Genomic DNA, 16,544 nt, shown 5'->3' on the forward strand with positions numbered 1-16,544 from the left:
CAAGGTCTTCTCCATACGTCCCATCTGTGTTTGGGCGTCTGGCTCTCACCCTCCGCCAATCGCCCACCGAGACGGCTTCCCACCCCACCCTCCAGCCGGGTCCCCCGGGAGGGAGCCCGGGGAGATCCGCCCCAAGTCCCGGGTCCCACGCCGCCGGGCTCCGGGGGAATCGCGAGTTGAACGATGCTGCCACCTGCTGGCCGGATCTGGAAAGCACAGCGTGCCTCGAGGGCTGGGCGCGGCCGCCCCGGGTCGGAATCCCGCGGCTCCTGGCTCAGCCCGTCTCCGCGGGGTCTTTCCAGGAATCTGGATGGGCCTGCTCGCCTGCGCCCCATCTCTCCTGGCTGCCGCTCTGCCCCAGTTTAGGACCCAGGGACTAGTCTCTGAATGCTGGGGTCTTAATTTTCCCTGTAGTCAAACGGAGGAAGTGTACCAACACATCTTCCCAGGATGTGGAGGCGGGGGGGGGGGGGCACGAATGTGCTAGTAATGAGCTCTAGGTTCTCCTTCCCAAGAAATCTGCCAGGCCGCCCCTCCCTCCCTCCTCATAAAAAAAAAAGGACGCCTAGCCCCACCAGGACCTTCGCCTCCCCTCTCTCATCCTCTGCCCCCCAGAAGTCCTTATGGGAAGGGACTTCCAGTGGTCCAGGTCCCTCTGGCCGCGTCCCCCCTCATCTGATAGGTGCGGCCAGTCCCTATTTTTTTTTTTTTTTTTTGTCTTTTTGGGGCCGCACCCGGGGCATCTGGAGGTTCCCAGGCTAGGGGGTCTAATCCGAGCTACAGCTGCCAGCCTATACCACAGCCACAGCAATGCAGAATCCCAGCCTCGTCTGTGACCTACACTAGAGCTAACGGGCAACGCCCAAGCCTTGACCCACTGAGCAAGGCCAGGGATCGAACCTGCAACCTCCTGGTTCCTAGTGGATTGTTTCCACTGCGCCACAACGGGAACTCCCGCCAGTCCCTATCATAAGCCTGGGACCGCTTGGGGGTGGAACAGTTGGGGTTGGGAAGGGGTAGTTCAGCTGTCTTGAACTGATGCCACAATATTGTTCATCAGATAATCCTTTCTACCTCTCAATTCCCCAAGCCGTTCCCAGACGTCTTCCCTCCCCCTCCTCCCTTCCCCCTCCCCCTCCCCTCCTCCTCCCTCCTCCCCTCCCCTCTCCTCACCTCCGCCCCTCCCTTCCTCTTCTGGGTTGGCCTTTCCCCGGGTGCATCAGCTCCGCCCCCAACCCAAGGCAGGGCCCTATAGGTGGAGAGTCGTGGGAGAGGTCACGGCCCCGCCCTCTCCTCTCCTCCCCTCCACACGGAAGCTCAGTGGCCCCCCTGCCAGGATGTCTGACACCTGGGTCCTCGGCCTCGTGCCCACCTTGCTGCTTGCCCTGCCGGCTGGCCTCCAACAGGTGAGCTTTTTGGGAGGTAAGCCGGTTAGATTTGGGGGGGTCCTACCCTTGTGGGTCAGGGGCCCCGCTTCTGGCTCTGGATCACCACCTACTACGGTCAGGATTTCCTCATGACCACACGTATTTAGCAACTTCCTTTCTCTTTTGGCCCGGGAGGTGGAGGTGAGGGCAGTGGAAGGAGGTCCTGAGAAGGCCTGGGTTCCTTCACCTTGTGGGGAGGCAGGGGCGGGGGAGACTGTGTCGTGGGACCTGCGCCGCCTGACACCTAGTGCCTCTCTGAGTGGGGACTTTGATCCTGGCGTCGTTAGTCTCGTTAGTCTTGTCTCGTTCTTGCTCCTTCCTGCTGTGTCAGAAAGCAGTGACTGGGGGCCGGGGCGACAGTGGGGGTGTGTGTGTGTCTAAGGTCTGGACGCCTGGCCAGCCTGTCCCCCCCAGCTCTGTTCTCCTAGTGCTGGGGATGACCTTGGGAAGGCCCTGCCCCTCTCTGGGACTGTTTCTCTCTGCGTGCCCTGGAGGAAAGGAGGCTCCTTTGTCCCTTCCTAGGTGCGGGGCTAGGATTCCAGCCGGTGATAGGATTTGATCCGGCTGCCTGACCCCAGGCTGGGGTGACCTCTGGAATCTGTGATTTCTGAAGTGAGGCAAGGTTTCAGCACCCCTTTATCCCTCCCCTGACTCCAGTAATGGGGGCAGTCTATCCAATTCTGGGGTGGGAGATGATCCTAGAAACTGACATGGGTCTAGAACACGGTTTTTAAATTACTTGTGTCAGAGTCCGAAGGAAGTTGCAGGCCTGCTTCCCACGTTCATGAACTTGTGCTGAGCCGCTCTGCCCCACCCCACCCCAAGCCCTGCTCTTCCTTCTCTATCACCAGGCTGTGGGTTTGTGCCAGCTCTAGGCTGAGCATCCTCTGGTCGATTCCTCCCAACCACTGCAGGGGGCAGGCAGTTGATGCTCCCTGTTCACATGTAAGCAGTTGCCGAAGATTATCCCAACACTTGATAAAACACAGGCTCTGAACCACCTCAGATAAGACCATCCTCTGTTTAAAACAGGATGGTAGGGGGAGGAGTTCCCTGGTGGCTCAGTGGGTTAAGGGTCTGGCATTGTCACTGTTGTGGCTCAGGTTCAATCCCTGGCCCAGGGAACTTCCACATGCTACAGGTACAGCCAAAAAAACAAAACAAAACAAAACAAAACAAAATGGGGTGGTGGGAGAATCTGGGAAAGTGTCCTCTACTCCTCACAGGAGTGCAGCATTATTATTATTATTTTGCTTTTTAGGGCCACAGGTACGGCATATGGAACTTCCCAGGCTAGGGGTCAAATTGGAGCTGCAGCTGCCAGTCCCAGCCCCAGCCCCAGCCACAACCACACCAACTCAGGATCTGAGCCGCCTCTGCGACCTACACCACAGCTCACAGCAATGCTGGATCCTTAACCCATTCATCATGGAATCCCCATCCTCATGGATACTGGTTGGGTTTGTTACTGCTGAGCCACAATGGAAACTCCTTAATTTATTAAAGTAATTGTTCATTGTCTTTCTTAGTTAGGGGCCAGGAGGGGGAGGAGGGGCAGGGGCTAGAATCTGAGGGGAAGGGAGTACCCTGAGTGCCCGAATCCCTTTGGGGGTCCCCAACTCTGCAGTCATTCCAGGGTGCTGTGTGGCCCTCAGCCTCTCTGGGCCATTCCTGCTGGGGTTTATCCCTGCTCCTGAGCCCACTGGCCAAGACTTGGGAGAAGGGGGTGTACTTGCAGGACGGAGCACATAACGGGGGTTTCAGCCCAACTGTTAGTGGCTGTGATTGGTCTTCTTGGTTTTACTATTGTTGTCAGTGGCCATCGAAATGTTATTTCTGGAATTCCCAATGTGGTGCGGCGGAAACGAATCTTACTAGGAACCATGAGGGTGTGGGTTCGATCCCTGGCCTTGATCAGTGGGTTAAAGATCTGGTGTTGCCGTGAGCTGTGGTATAGGTCGCAGATGCGACTCGGATTGGACCCCTAGCCTGGGAACCTCCATATGCCGCAGGTGCGGCCCTAGAAAGAAAAAAAAAAAAAAAAAAAAAGTTATTTCCAAGTCTTTGGTCTGACCACTGTTGGCTTCTTATTCTTTCTTGAGTGTGGCTGCTTGGTCCCCCCACCCCGAGGTTAGAGTGGGGGGACAGATACCCACACATTTTGCCCCCCCCCCACCCCGGTCTGAGAGCTGCCAGGATGAAATGAGACCCAGTGGTCAATGCATGCTTTTTCATTCATTCTGCCTCTGCTGTTATCGTGAGTGTTGATTTTCAACACGAATCCCTTCCTGGGTGAAGTTTACATTCTACTGAGGAGACAGAAAAGTAACAAGATAAAGTAAAAGCATATTAGATGTTGACAAGAGCTATGCAGAGACAGGAGGTGCAATTAGAGGAAAAGAGATGCTTTGGGGAAGTGGGTGTAATTTTACATAAGATGGTCAGGCGTTCCTGTTATGGCTCAACAGTAACGAACCTGACTAGTATCCATGAGGATGTGGGTTCAAGCCCTGGCCTCATTCAGTGGGTTAAGGATCTGGTGATGCCATGAGCTGCGGCATAGGTCTCGGACACAGCTCAGATCCTGCGTGGCTGTGGCTGTAGCTGTGGCTGTGGCATAGACTGGCAGCTATAGTTCTGATTCAACCCCTAGTCTGGGAACTTCCATATGCTGCAGGTGCAGCCCTAAGAAGCAAAATAAATAAAGAAATAAGACCGTCAGAGAGGGAGGTGCTGGAGCCAGCCTCTCCGATACCTGAGGGAAGAACATTTCAAACAGGGCTGGTACACATATTTGCTCTTGATCAGGTCAAATTCTATGATAGCCCTAACCTACAGAACTAGTACAGAAGAGGGAGGGAGGGAGGAGGAGCTGATTCCGGGGCGGGGGGTTGTCCAGTGCTCCTCAGAGCCAGGAAGACCCTCCAGCCCCCAGCCCCGGGCAGGGACCAGAGAGATGAATGGAAATTCAGAAGCCCTGAGCCCTAAGAAGAGGGCCCGCCCCTGCAGGCAGGTGCAAGATAGCCGAGTGTGTGCAGGGAACTCCCAGTGGGTGTGTGTGCAAGAAGGGGAGACCGGTAGGGGCTGGACGTGGGCAGGGGTGGGGGCGGGGGGCTTCCAGCAAAGTTGCGAGTGATCGGATTTGTTGGATAGGAGCTCAGCTAACGTGTTACAAATGGCAGGTGAGGGGAGAGCGCTGGCATCCTGCCCGTGATGGGGTTGGATTGGAAGGTTGGGGAGAAGGCGCGAGTTTCTGGACCTGGGGGTGAGCCGGTGCGGTGGGAGGTGCGGTGAGAGGAGGAAGGAGCTGGGGCTCCAGCCACTGACCTGGGGAACATGAGGAGTCAGGTGGAGGACAGGCTTGGGGGCCAATGCGGGTCCTCTGGGGACCTGCTGGCCATGCCTGGGTAGCATCTGGGTGGAAGCCCCCCCGCCCCGCGCGCCCCCCAGTGTGTGACCCACGCCTCTGCCTCTTTTCTTCCACAGGCTGCAGCCACGTGTGCTCCCTTCCAGTAAGTCCGGGATTTGGGCTGTCCCTTCCAGTGTGCGGAGGAGACACCCCACATCCTGCCTTGGCTGCCTTCATCTTCCTCCGCCACTCCCCTTCTAGCCTGAATCCACCCCCTCCCTCCCTCCACCAGCCAACCCAGGGGCAGTTTCATCCCTGTGGGCCGAACCCCATCCTTCTCACTGCAGGCTTAGACCATCTCCCCTCAGAGGGTACCCTGGAAGCAGGAGCTAACACTCTTAATAGATAAACACGAAGAAACCGAAGCACAGGGAGGAGGGGCTGACGGGGGTGGGCTCTGGGCAGAAAAATATTTCCACCCAGTCGGTACTGGATGTTCCAGGAACACCCTCTTTCCCCCACCCCACCCCACCCCATGGGCACCAGAAACAGCTCTCTCCTCCTGGAGTTAGTTGCGGACCCTCCCCACTGCCGCCCCCCCCACCCCATCTCCTCGGAGTGATGCTGAAGCCACTGCAACACTCTTTCCCCACACCCGCCCCCTGAGATTGACAGGACATTCATTACACCCATTTTATAGATGAGGAAGGTGAGGCCCAGGAAGGGCCACAAGGCCAGCAGTGAGCTGAGCCTGAAACCCAGGTCCTGGCCCAGCCTCAGGTTCTTCCCGCTGAGCCCGCAGGGGGAGCCCGTACCCCGACTCTGCTAGGGGTGGGGCTTGTGCCCTGAGTGCATGGATAGGTTTTGAGAAGCTGGGATCCTGCCGCCTCCCCACCTTGGTACCAACAGCCCTCTCTCTGCCCCCGCCCCCACCCCCCCCCCAGCACCTGCCCTAAAGGATTGAAGTGTTGTGGTGACACATGCTGCCCAGAATACCAGCGGGAGCCCTTTGGGTTCTTCTCTGGCCCCTTCAGGTGAGCCTAGGGCACAGGGGCACCATCCTCTGAGGAGTCTGGTCTACACAGGACTGGGCTGGACTTCCTGCTGAGGGGGTGGGTGTAGGGGAAGGAAGGGACAGGGGTGCAGCAGGATGTCCTGAAGCCTCAGGGTGATGGTGGTGGTTTATCTTCCCAGGATCTTTGTCATCATCTTCCTGATTTTCATACCGCTCTTGTGCATCTGTGGCCTGGCTAAGCACATCTTCCGCAACTGCAGAGAGCCAGAGCACGAGCCCCCCACGGAGCATGAGGGGCCCCCGGAACTGCCCTCCATCGCTCCCGAAGAGAGGGTCATAGCACCCATTTCGGACTCCCCACCCCCCTACAGCGAGGTGGGTATCCATCCGCATCCCCGCTCTGGCCTCTGTGTCTCCGTATTCAGACTTTGAAGAGTTCTCTTGTGACGCAGCAGGTTAAGGATCTGGCATTCGCCCCTGCAGCGGCTTGGGTCGCTGCTGTGGCACAGGTTCGATCCCTGGCCAGGGAACTTCCATATGCCACAGGCATGGCCGAAGAAAAAAAACCAAAAGTTGGTTTGGTTTTGGTTTTGGGTTTTGGGTTTTGTTTTTTTGTTGTTGTTGTTGTTGTTGTTGTTTTTGCCTTTTGGGGCTGCACTTGTAGCTTTTGGAAGTTCCCAGGCTAGGGGTCTAATTGGAGCTGCAGCTGGTGGGCCTGCACCACAGCCACAGCAACTTGGTATCGGAGCTGCATCTGCGACCTACACCACAGCTCACAGCAACACTGGATCCATAACCCAGTGAGCGAGGCCAGGGATTGAACCCACATCTTCATGGATACTAGTTGGGTTTGTTACCAATGAGCCACGAGGGAACTCCTGAAAAGATTTTTGGAGCAAGAGGGACAGTGGAGGGCGTCCTTACACCATGCCCCAGACCCTAAGGAGAGCTCTGCACCCAGCAGCGGGTCACCCTTCTCCCTGGTAAATGTGCTACCACCATCACACGGGTGGTGACAGCCAGGGGCAGGTCCTGAGAAGTCCCTGTGTCCCTCCGTCTCCCTGCAGGTTATTCTGAAGCCGGAACTGGGCCTGCCTCCCACGGAGCCACCCCCTCCATACAGCTGCAGGCCTGAAGAATACACCAGGGCATGCAGAGGCATCGACAACCCAGCCTTCTGAGCCACCTCCTCCCTGGAACCCTCCTGCCATCAGTCACCTCCTCTCCAAGACCTCCTGGATCAAGCCAGAGACTCCTGGGACCAACCGCCTAGAAGGTCCTGCTACACCTCTGGCCATTCTTGGTTTTAACTTATTGTTTTCCTACCCCTGTTCCAGGCCTGTGGCCTCACTAGCCCCAGGAGCTGATCTGAAGGGACCCCCTCCCACCGCCCCCATCCCATGCCAAGTTTGAGGCTGCCAGGGGGAAAATGTGAATAGCTGGAGGGGCCCAGGAGTGAATGGGCCACTCTGAGGAGTGGAGAGCGCTTCCAGAACGTCGGCTGGGCCGCCAGCTCTGAGATGTGTTGGGGGGCACTGATGTACTCGGGGAGACAGGGCTGCAGGGCACTGATGTACTTGGGGAGACAGGGCTGCATGAGCTCTGAGCCATCTGATTCCACCCCAATAGGAAAGACGCCCTGTTCCCTCCCCTCCCAACACATGCACTCACTAAAGCTCAGTTGCTTGTTGCTGTGTCTGTCTCTGTGTGGGGAGGTGAGCCCAGGCCCTGCTGGGGGACTGGGGGGGGGGCAGTGCGCCTGAAACCCCACCATTGATGAGGCTGAGAGCTCAGTACATATGTGGGACACCCTCCAGAGAGGATCTTTGTAGATGCTTTGACCTCTGGTTCCTTTTTTTTTTTGCTTTTTTAGGGCCACACCTGCCACATATGGAAGCTCCCAGGCTAGGGATTCAATCAGAGCTGTAGCCACCAGCCTACACCGCAGCCACAGCAATGAAGGATCTGAGCCACATCTGCGTCCTACACCACAGCTCATGGCAACGCTGGATCCTTAACCCACTGAGAAGGCCAAGGATCGAACCTTCATCCTCATGGATGCTAGTCAGATTTGTTTGATGGGGACGTGGAAAAAAAAAAATTTTTTTTTTTAAATGCACAAAACCCATAGTTTTCTCATGGCTCTGCAGTGAAGGATCTGGCACTGTCATTGCTGTGGCGCTGGTTTGATCCTTGGCCTGGGGAGCTTCCAAATGCCAAAATATAATAAAATACACACGACCCAGCAATTCCACTTCTAGGAATGATCCTTCAGAAATGCTCATACAAAAGAGCTCAAAGAGATGTCCACTGCGCCACCATAGCTGGGGGCAAACGAAAGCACCCTTAATATCCGTCAATAGGAGCCTGTTAGATGTACCAGGTCCACCCATATTGTGAATGTCATGCTGGGAGGGAGTTCCCGTTGTGGCGCAGTGGAAACAAGTCTGACTAGGAACATGAGGTTGCGGGTTCGATCCCTGGCCTCGCTCAGTGGGTTAAGGATCTGGTGTTGCCGTGAACTGTGGTATAGGTCGCAGATGCGGCTCGGATCCTGTGTTGCTGTGGCTGTGGTGTAGGCTGGCAGCTGTAGCTCTGATTAGACCCCTAGCCTGGGAACCCCCATATGCTGCAGGTGTGGCCCTAAAAGGACAAAAGACAAAAAAAAGAAAAAAAGAAAAAAAAGTGGATCTGAAGCACCAACTTGGCATGATGTCTGTTATTTATTATTACAGAGAAAAGGCAGATTGCAGAACAATGGTCTATGATCTCAACTTGTAAACCTATTATCACCTCATGTGGCATATGTTTTCCTGCTTTGCACATGTATAGAAAATATCTAGATGGGAGTTCCCGTTGTGGCGCAGTGGTTAACGAATCCGACTAGGAACCATGAGGTTGCGTGTTCGATCCCTGGCCTTGCTCAGTGGGTTAAGCATCCCGTGTTGCCGGGAGCTGTGGCGTAGGTCGCAGACGTGGCTCGGATCCTGCGTTGCTGTGGCTCTGACGTAGGCCGGTGGCTACAGCTCCAATTCGACCCCTAGCCTGGGAACCTCCATATGTCGTGGAAGCGGCCCAAGAAATGGCAACAAAAAAAAAAAAAAAGAAAGAAAATATCTAGACAGATAGGAACCAAACCACTCTGGTCAGCACTGTGGGGTGGAGGGATGGAAGTCCTCCGTTGCTGAGGGAGGCTTTTTCTTTTGCGTGATCTGTCATTGTTTACATCTTTCACCATGAGCAAGTGAGACTTTGGCAAACTATATAAAGATCTAATGCAAAATATAGGCAACTTGAGAAGTTAATGAAGACTCATCTTGTGAACTTTGATCCATGGCAACTCACATGTTATCAGCCTTGCTATGAGGAAGAAGCTCAAAGGACTCCGCCTCGGGCACACACAGGACATGGATGGGACCCAGGGGACAGATAAGCAATGGATATGGGAAAGCCTGGACACCTACCAGACAGGTGTGAGGATAGGTGATGCCTGTGTGTCACACGTAGGTGGGACTGTGATGGGCACTCTGGATACGTCGGATGCCTGGCTCACGGGTTGGGTGGGTGAGCAATTGCACAGCAATTGAGAACTGATCCCTTGCACTTGGGTTAGCAGCTCAAACCGACAAAAAATAACAGAAGGCGGAGTCCCTTAGTGAGTGAATGAGGGATTAAGAGGACAAGTGATGTGAAGTTCTGCCAGAGATACTTGGGATGAGGCATGCCGCCTGGTTACCTCCAAGAAAGTGCCCCTTGTGGCTGTGGACTTGACCTCTCTGCAGGGCTCCGCATGGGACTGGGGAGTATAGGAAACGCTAAGAGGCAGGGAGCAAGGGGCAGGGTGGGGGGGCAGCGAGGAGCACCCTATACTCCCGGGAGGAAGCGGGAGGAGAAAGGGGAAGCTAGGGGGAGGGATGACACCAAGAATCTTACCCGAGACCGAGAGTCAGAACCAACATGGTAGCGTCTACATCCGGCATCTCCAGGTCCCAGTCCCCTGCGCCCCACACCGTCCCCTGCACAATGAAGGGGTGTACTCCCTTGCAATAACCGCCATCGCTGGTAACCACAAATCTCCCACCCCCGCACCCCAGCATCAGTCACTTCCTATTCCTCCCACTCCGGATACTGTACTAGCCCCAGGCCACCAGATCTCTGAGCCCACTGAGCCCCTCAAGCCATTGGCCTTGGCCTCTTAGTCTGTCCTCACTGTCCTTACCCAGTTTGGAGTCCTTGATCCCTCCTAATAGTGCCCTGCGTCTAATTCTTTTACCCTTTTCTGCATCTGTTGTACTCACCTGGAAAAATCCCAAACCCTGATTGGAAGCAAGTTTTGCTCAAGAACCAGTACACTGGTGTGAGTGGACTCACTTCAAAATCAAAACTCCAAATCTCAAGGGGACCCTCCCTGCCTCAGAAGCTTTGCTTCCTCACTCTTGAGGTGACAATTCTACTCTTCTCTCTCATCTCCCAGTCTCGATGTCAGGTGATGATGGCGCCACAGACTTCAGAGGAAAACAATGGATGTGATCACACAAAAAACACCCAGTCCCTGAGTTCCCGTCGTGGCTCAGCGGTTAGAGAATCTGACTAGGAAGCATGAGGTTGCGGGTTCAATCCCTGGCCTTGCTCAGTGGGCTAAGGATCCGGCGTTGCTCTGACTGTGATGTAGGCTTGCGGCTAGAGTTCTGCTTAGACCCCTAGCCTGGGAACCTCCATATGTCGCAGGTGTGGCCCTAAAAGGACCAAAAAAAAAAAAAAAAGATAAATAAAAGACAGAACCAGTCCTGTCCCCACCACACCCCCACCTCTGGCTACAGTGGAAACCACATTCCACATCTCCAACTGGATCCCCCACCCCCAAGAGCCTCCCGGAGCCTCACCCCTGCAGTAATTCCTGCCTCAGCCATTTCTCCCTCATTATTGGACCTTTATCATTATCACCTGTGCATCAATGAAACCCTCCTTTGGTACTGTCATCCCTCCTGTCATCACTTCATCCTGCTCCAATCAGCCCTTTGTCCCCATCATTACAGGAAATGTCTCTTGTCCGCCTCACCTGTGACCTACATCTTGCTGAGGCCAAAGGTCAAGTCTCCCGCCTCATTTACGCAGTCTCTGGATATTGGACACACTTGGCCACTTCCTCCTTTTTTATTTACTTTTTTTTGGCCGCCCCTGCAGCATGTTGAATTTCCTGGGCCAGGGATTGAACCCAGGCGAGAGTTGCAACCTGTGCCACAACTGTGGCAACACTGGATCCTTAAGCCACTGAACCACAAGGGAACTTGCATCCTCCTTTTTTTTTTTTTTTTTTTTTTTTTTTTTGGCCTTTTTTTAGGGCCGAACTCGCGGCATATGGAGGTTCCCAGGCTAGGGGTCTAATTGGAGCTCCAGCTGCTGGCCTACACCACAGCTACAGCAACTCCAGTCCAAGCCACATCTGCAACCTACCACCACAGCTCACAGCAACGCTGGATCCTTAACCCACCCAGTGAGGCCAGGCATCGAACCCTCAACCTCATGGTTCCTAGGCAGATTCGGTTCCGCTGCACCACAATGGGAACTCCCATCCTCCTTCTTAAAGTACCATCTTGTCTGGACTTCTCTGAAGCCACCTCCCCTGGTTTTCGTCCTGTTCACCGCTGCTCCTTTTCAGGCGCCTTCACTTTCCCCCTCCCCCTGCATGACAGTTGACTGAGGTTCTGTCTTTGAGCTTCTCACCTTCACCTTCACTCCCTTAGTGGGTCTCAGCCAGTTCTGAGGCTTCATAGACCATCTATGGTCTGATGAATCTCTGATCTTTATCTCTGGCCAAGACGTTGCCCCTGAGTTCCAGACTTAGATATTTAACTACCTAACACCTCCTTGGGTGCATCTCACAATCCAAACCAGGTTTTAACTTCCCTCCACCCCACCCCAAATCCAGTCCTTCCCAGTTGTTCCATCATAAAGAGATGGCACTACCCACCAGCCTGCTGTTCAGGCCTAAGAACTGGATTATTCCAATTTGTCTCTTTCCTTCACCCCCTCATCCTGCCTCCAGAATAGATCCATGTCCCCTTTTCCCCATTTCACTGATACAACCCTAGACCAAGTCACTGTCAGGCGGAGCCTAGGCGGTCCTACTACTGATGTCCTATCCGGTTTGCACCTGCGCCTCCATCCTGCCCCCTGCAGTTTATCCCATTCACTGCACCCAAGATAAAGCATAAATAAATAAACCGTCAATAAGACGCATCCCTGATTCCTGTTGTGGCTCAGCAGTTAACAAACCTGACTAGCATCCATGAGAACACAGGTTCGATTCCTGGCATCACGCAGTGGGTTAAGGATCTGGCATTGCCGTGAGCTGTGGTTGCTATAGGTTGCTATAGCTGTGGGAGCTATAGGTTGCAGATGCGGCTCGGATCCTGCGTTGCTGTGGCCGTGGTGTAGGCTGGCAGCTGCAGCTCTGATAAGACCCCTAGCCTGGGAACCTCCAGATGCCACGGGTATGGCCCTAAAAAGACCAAAAAAAAAAAAAAAAGAATGCATCTTGGGGATTTTGAAGCCAGGAGGGTCCCTTTGAAAAGCATCTTGAGCCACCAAGCTCCTTCCCTGCTCAGGGCCTTTGCACATGCTGGCCCCTTTGCTGTGAGCACTCTTTTCGATGCTATTTCCCATCAGTCTGCTTCTCTTTCTTTTGGCTTAGTTTTTGTCTTTTTGTCATTCTCATCTAGAAGGCACCTCAGAGATCCTCTGAAACAACATATCTCAAAGTATAATCCCTAAAAAACTAGTTCTAGAAGATACTTTTTAAAGGTGGAGTGGCATTCTGTGTTCAAATAAGTTTGGAAAATGCGGCGTTCCCGTCATGGCACAGCGGAAATGAATCCAACTAGGAACCATGAGGCTGCGGGTTCCATCCCTGGCCTCACTCAGTGGATTAAGGATCCGGCGTTGCTGTGAGCGGTGGTGTAGGTCGCAGACACGGCTTGGATCTGGCATAGCTGTGGCTCTGGCGTAGGGCGGCAGCTGTAGCTCTAATTGGACCCCTTGCCTGGAAACCTCCATATGCCCTGGGTGTGGCCCTAAAAAGACAAAAGATAAAAATAAATAAGTTTGGAAAATGCTGCATACACATCTCACACTGTAAGAATCACAATTCACCTTAGCATACTTTTTAAGTATTTTATTTTATTTTTTATGGCCACACCCATGGCATGTGGAAGTTCCTGGGTTGGGGATTGAATCTGAGCAGCAGTTGGAACCTACACTGAAGCTTTAAAAACACCATATCATTTAACCCACTGTGCTAGGCTGGGGATAGAACCTATCCTTCTGCAGCGACCCAAGCTGCTGCAGTAGTATTCTTAACCCACTGTGCCATACCAGGAATTCCTCACTTTAATACACACACACACACACACACACACACACACACACACACACACACACACACACAGTCTTTTTAGGGCTGCACCCGAGGCATCTGGAGGTTTCCAGGCTAGGGGTCTAATTGAAGCTGTAGCCACTGGCCCACACCACAGCCACAGCAACTTGGGATCCGAGCTGCCTCTGCGACCTATACCACAGCTCACGGCAACACCAGATCCTTAACCCACTGAGCAAGGCCAGGGATCAAACCCATGGCTTCATGGATGCTAGTCGGGTTCATTAACCACTGAGCCACAACAGGAACTCCTCACTTTAACATATATAGGCGTTGAGAATTCACAGCAAATAGGCCACCTTATCATTATCCAAAGCAGAATGACCCCAGTTTATTTCATCATAAAACACTGTTTTCTTTCTCATAATCCCTGTAGAAATTTGAGAAAAATGCTGATATAGTTCAACGTTGTCTTATAGATGCGATGACCAAAATCCAGTAAAGAGAAGTGACTTATCCGAGGCCACACAGCTGGCAGGGTCAGAAATTGGATTTAAAACGCAAGTGTCAGGAGTTCCCCTTGTGGCGCAGTGGAAACGAATCTGACTAGGAACCATGAGGTTGCAGGTTTGATTCCTGGTCTTGCTCAGTGGGTTGAGGATCCAGCGTTACCATGAGCTGTGGTGTAGGTCACAGACGAGGCTCAGATCTGGCATTGATGTGGCTCCGGCATAGGCTGGTGGCTACAGTTCCGATTAGACCCCTAGCCTGGGAACCTTCATATGCCACGGGTGCAGCCCTAAAAAGGACCAAAGGAAAAAAAAAAAAAAAAAAAACCTCAGTCTCGGAGTTCCTGTCATGGTGCAGTGGAAATGAATCCAACTAGGAACCATAAGGTTTCGGGTTCGATCCCTGGCATCGCTCATTGGGTTGGGGATCCAGCATTGTCATGAGCTGTGGTGTAGGTTTCAGACTAGCTTGGATCCTGTGTTGCTGTGGCTGTGCCCGTAGGCTGGTGGTAACAGCTCTGATTGGACCCCTGGCCTGGGAACCTCCAGGTTTAGGGCAGGTGTGGCCCTACAAAGACAGAAAATAAATAAATAAAAACTAAAAAAAACTCAGTCTCCTCAAGGAGTTCCTACTGTGGCACAGAGGGCTACAGATCTGGCGTTGCTGCAGCTGTAGTGTAGGTGGCAGATGCGGCTTGGATCTGATCCCTGGCCCCTGGCCTGGGAACATCCGTATGCTGTGGGAGTGCTCAGCAACAAAACAAAACAAAACCTTGGTCTCCTCAAAGAGATGAAGAGATATTTATTGAGGGCCAAGGGTTAGAAGCGATGGGAAGCAGGGATGGGGTGACAACGAAGGAGGCGCAGGAGGGGATCTTTGTGGTGATGGAACAGTTCTGCACGGTGATTATATGGTGAAACGCCACTCCTTGGATAGACACGAACCCAGCCAAAGCTCAGAATAGGACTTGCACCCACAACCCATGACTTAGAAGGGGACGTGAAGCCATTGTCTTTTTTTTTTTTTTTTTTTTAAATACTCCCATGATTCTTGGCGTTCCCATTGTGTCTCAGCAGTTAAGGACATGACATAGGGTCTGTGAGGCTGCGGGTTCGATCCCTGGCCTCACTCATGGGTTTAGGATCCAGCATTGCCAACAAGCTGTGGTGAAGGTCAGAGATGTGGCTCAGATCCTGCATTGCTGTGGCTGTGGTGTCGGCCAGCAGCTGCAGTTCTGATTCGACCCCTAGCCTGGGAACCTCCATATGCTGCAGGTGTGGCCCTAAAAGAAAAAAAGAAAATACTCCCATGATTCTTCTTTTTTTTTTCTTTTTAGGGCCGCAACGGTAGCATATGGACGTTCCCAGGCTAAGGGTCGAATTGGAGCTGCAGCTGCTGGCTGATACCACAGCCACAGCAATGCCAGGTCCAAGCTACATCTGTGAACTACACCACAGTTTGCAGCAACACTGGATCCTTAACCCACTGAGAAAGGCCAGGGGTAGAATCCACATACTTCATGGACAGTATGTCAGGGTCTTAACCTGCTGAGCCACAACAGGAAATCTTTTTATTTTTTGTCTTTTTGCCTTTTCTAGGGCCACTCCCTCGGCATATGGAGGTTCCCAGGCCAGGGGTCTAAACAGAGCTGTAGCTACCAGCCTACGCCACAGCCACAGCAACACAGGATCCAAGCCGTGTCTGCAACCTACACCACAGCTCACGGCAATGCTGGATCCTTAACCCACTGAGCAAGGCCAGGGATCGAACCTGCAACCTCATGGTTCCTGGTTGGATTCGTTAACCACTGCGCCACGACAGGAACTCCACAACAGGAAATCTTTAATTATTACTACTATTATTATTATCATAGTTGATTTACAATATTCTGTCAATTTCTGCTCTACTGCAAAGCAACTCAATTGTGTATGTATACATATATATATATATATATATATATATATACACACACATATTCTTTTTCTCATATTATCTTCTATCATGTTCTTTTTTTTTTTTTTTTTGTCTTTGTGCCTAGGGCCACACCCGCGGCATATGGAGGTTCCCAGGCTAGGGGTCCAACCGGAGCTGTAGCCGCCAGCCTATGCCAGAACCACAGCAACGCGGGATCCACGCCGCATATTCGACCTACACCACAGCTCATGGCAACGCCGGATCCTTAACCCACTGAGCAAGGCCAGGGATCGAACCCGCAACCTCATGGTTCCTAGTCGGATTTGTTAACCACTGCGCCACGACAGGAACTCCCTCTTCTATCGTGTTCTATCACAAGTTCCAAGAAGTTCGAACTGTCTTTTAATTGAAAACTGCTCACCTGGTGTCAGGACTTTCTGAAGGTCAGGTTTTTTTGGGGTTTTTTTTGGTTGCACTCGTGGCATGCGGAAGTTCCTGGGGTCGGGGGTTGAACTCTTGCTACAGCCATGACCCGAGCCACTGCAGTGACAATGCCAGATCTTTAATCTGTTGGGCCACCAGGGAATTCCTTAGGTTCTTCCGTCTTTTTGCAGAAAGAATTCAGTGTAAAATAAAGCAGTAAAGAATGAGCTTGTTGACATAGGACTCTTGTGAGCGATACAAGTGGGCAGGCAGGGGGGAGCACAGCCTTGAGAACAAAGAGGGCTACATTTTTTATAACCAAAGAAAAAAATGGGGAAGGGAGAGGACCACCTTCTTCCTCATTTTGGGGTAGACATTAACACATCAAGGCTTGCATCTTTAGTTCCTCCTTTGAGCCTATATGGTCTAATTGGGATGGTCATGGGGTTATTTGAATCATATGTATTTTACAGCAGAAATTATCACAACCTTGTAAATTAACTATACCTCAATAAAACTTTTTAAAAAGGA

At 52.7% G+C, this 16,544-nt stretch overlaps 1 protein-coding gene across 1 annotated transcript; it reads left to right on the plus strand.

The window, feature by feature from the left end:
* TMEM92 (transmembrane protein 92) lies at positions 1,229-7,481 on the plus strand. The gene is made up of 5 exons (XM_003131586.3): positions 1,229-1,406; positions 4,914-4,939; positions 5,721-5,810; positions 5,971-6,166; positions 6,859-7,481. Exons 1-5 carry the CDS (start codon positions 1,338-1,340, stop codon positions 6,970-6,972), a joined length of 495 nt encoding a protein of 164 aa, XP_003131634.1. The 5' UTR covers positions 1,229-1,337; the 3' UTR covers positions 6,973-7,481.

Source organism: Sus scrofa, chromosome 12 (genome assembly GCF_000003025.6).
Source record: "Sus scrofa isolate TJ Tabasco breed Duroc chromosome 12, Sscrofa11.1, whole genome shotgun sequence".
Taxonomy (NCBI): Eukaryota; Metazoa; Chordata; class Mammalia; order Artiodactyla; family Suidae; genus Sus; species Sus scrofa.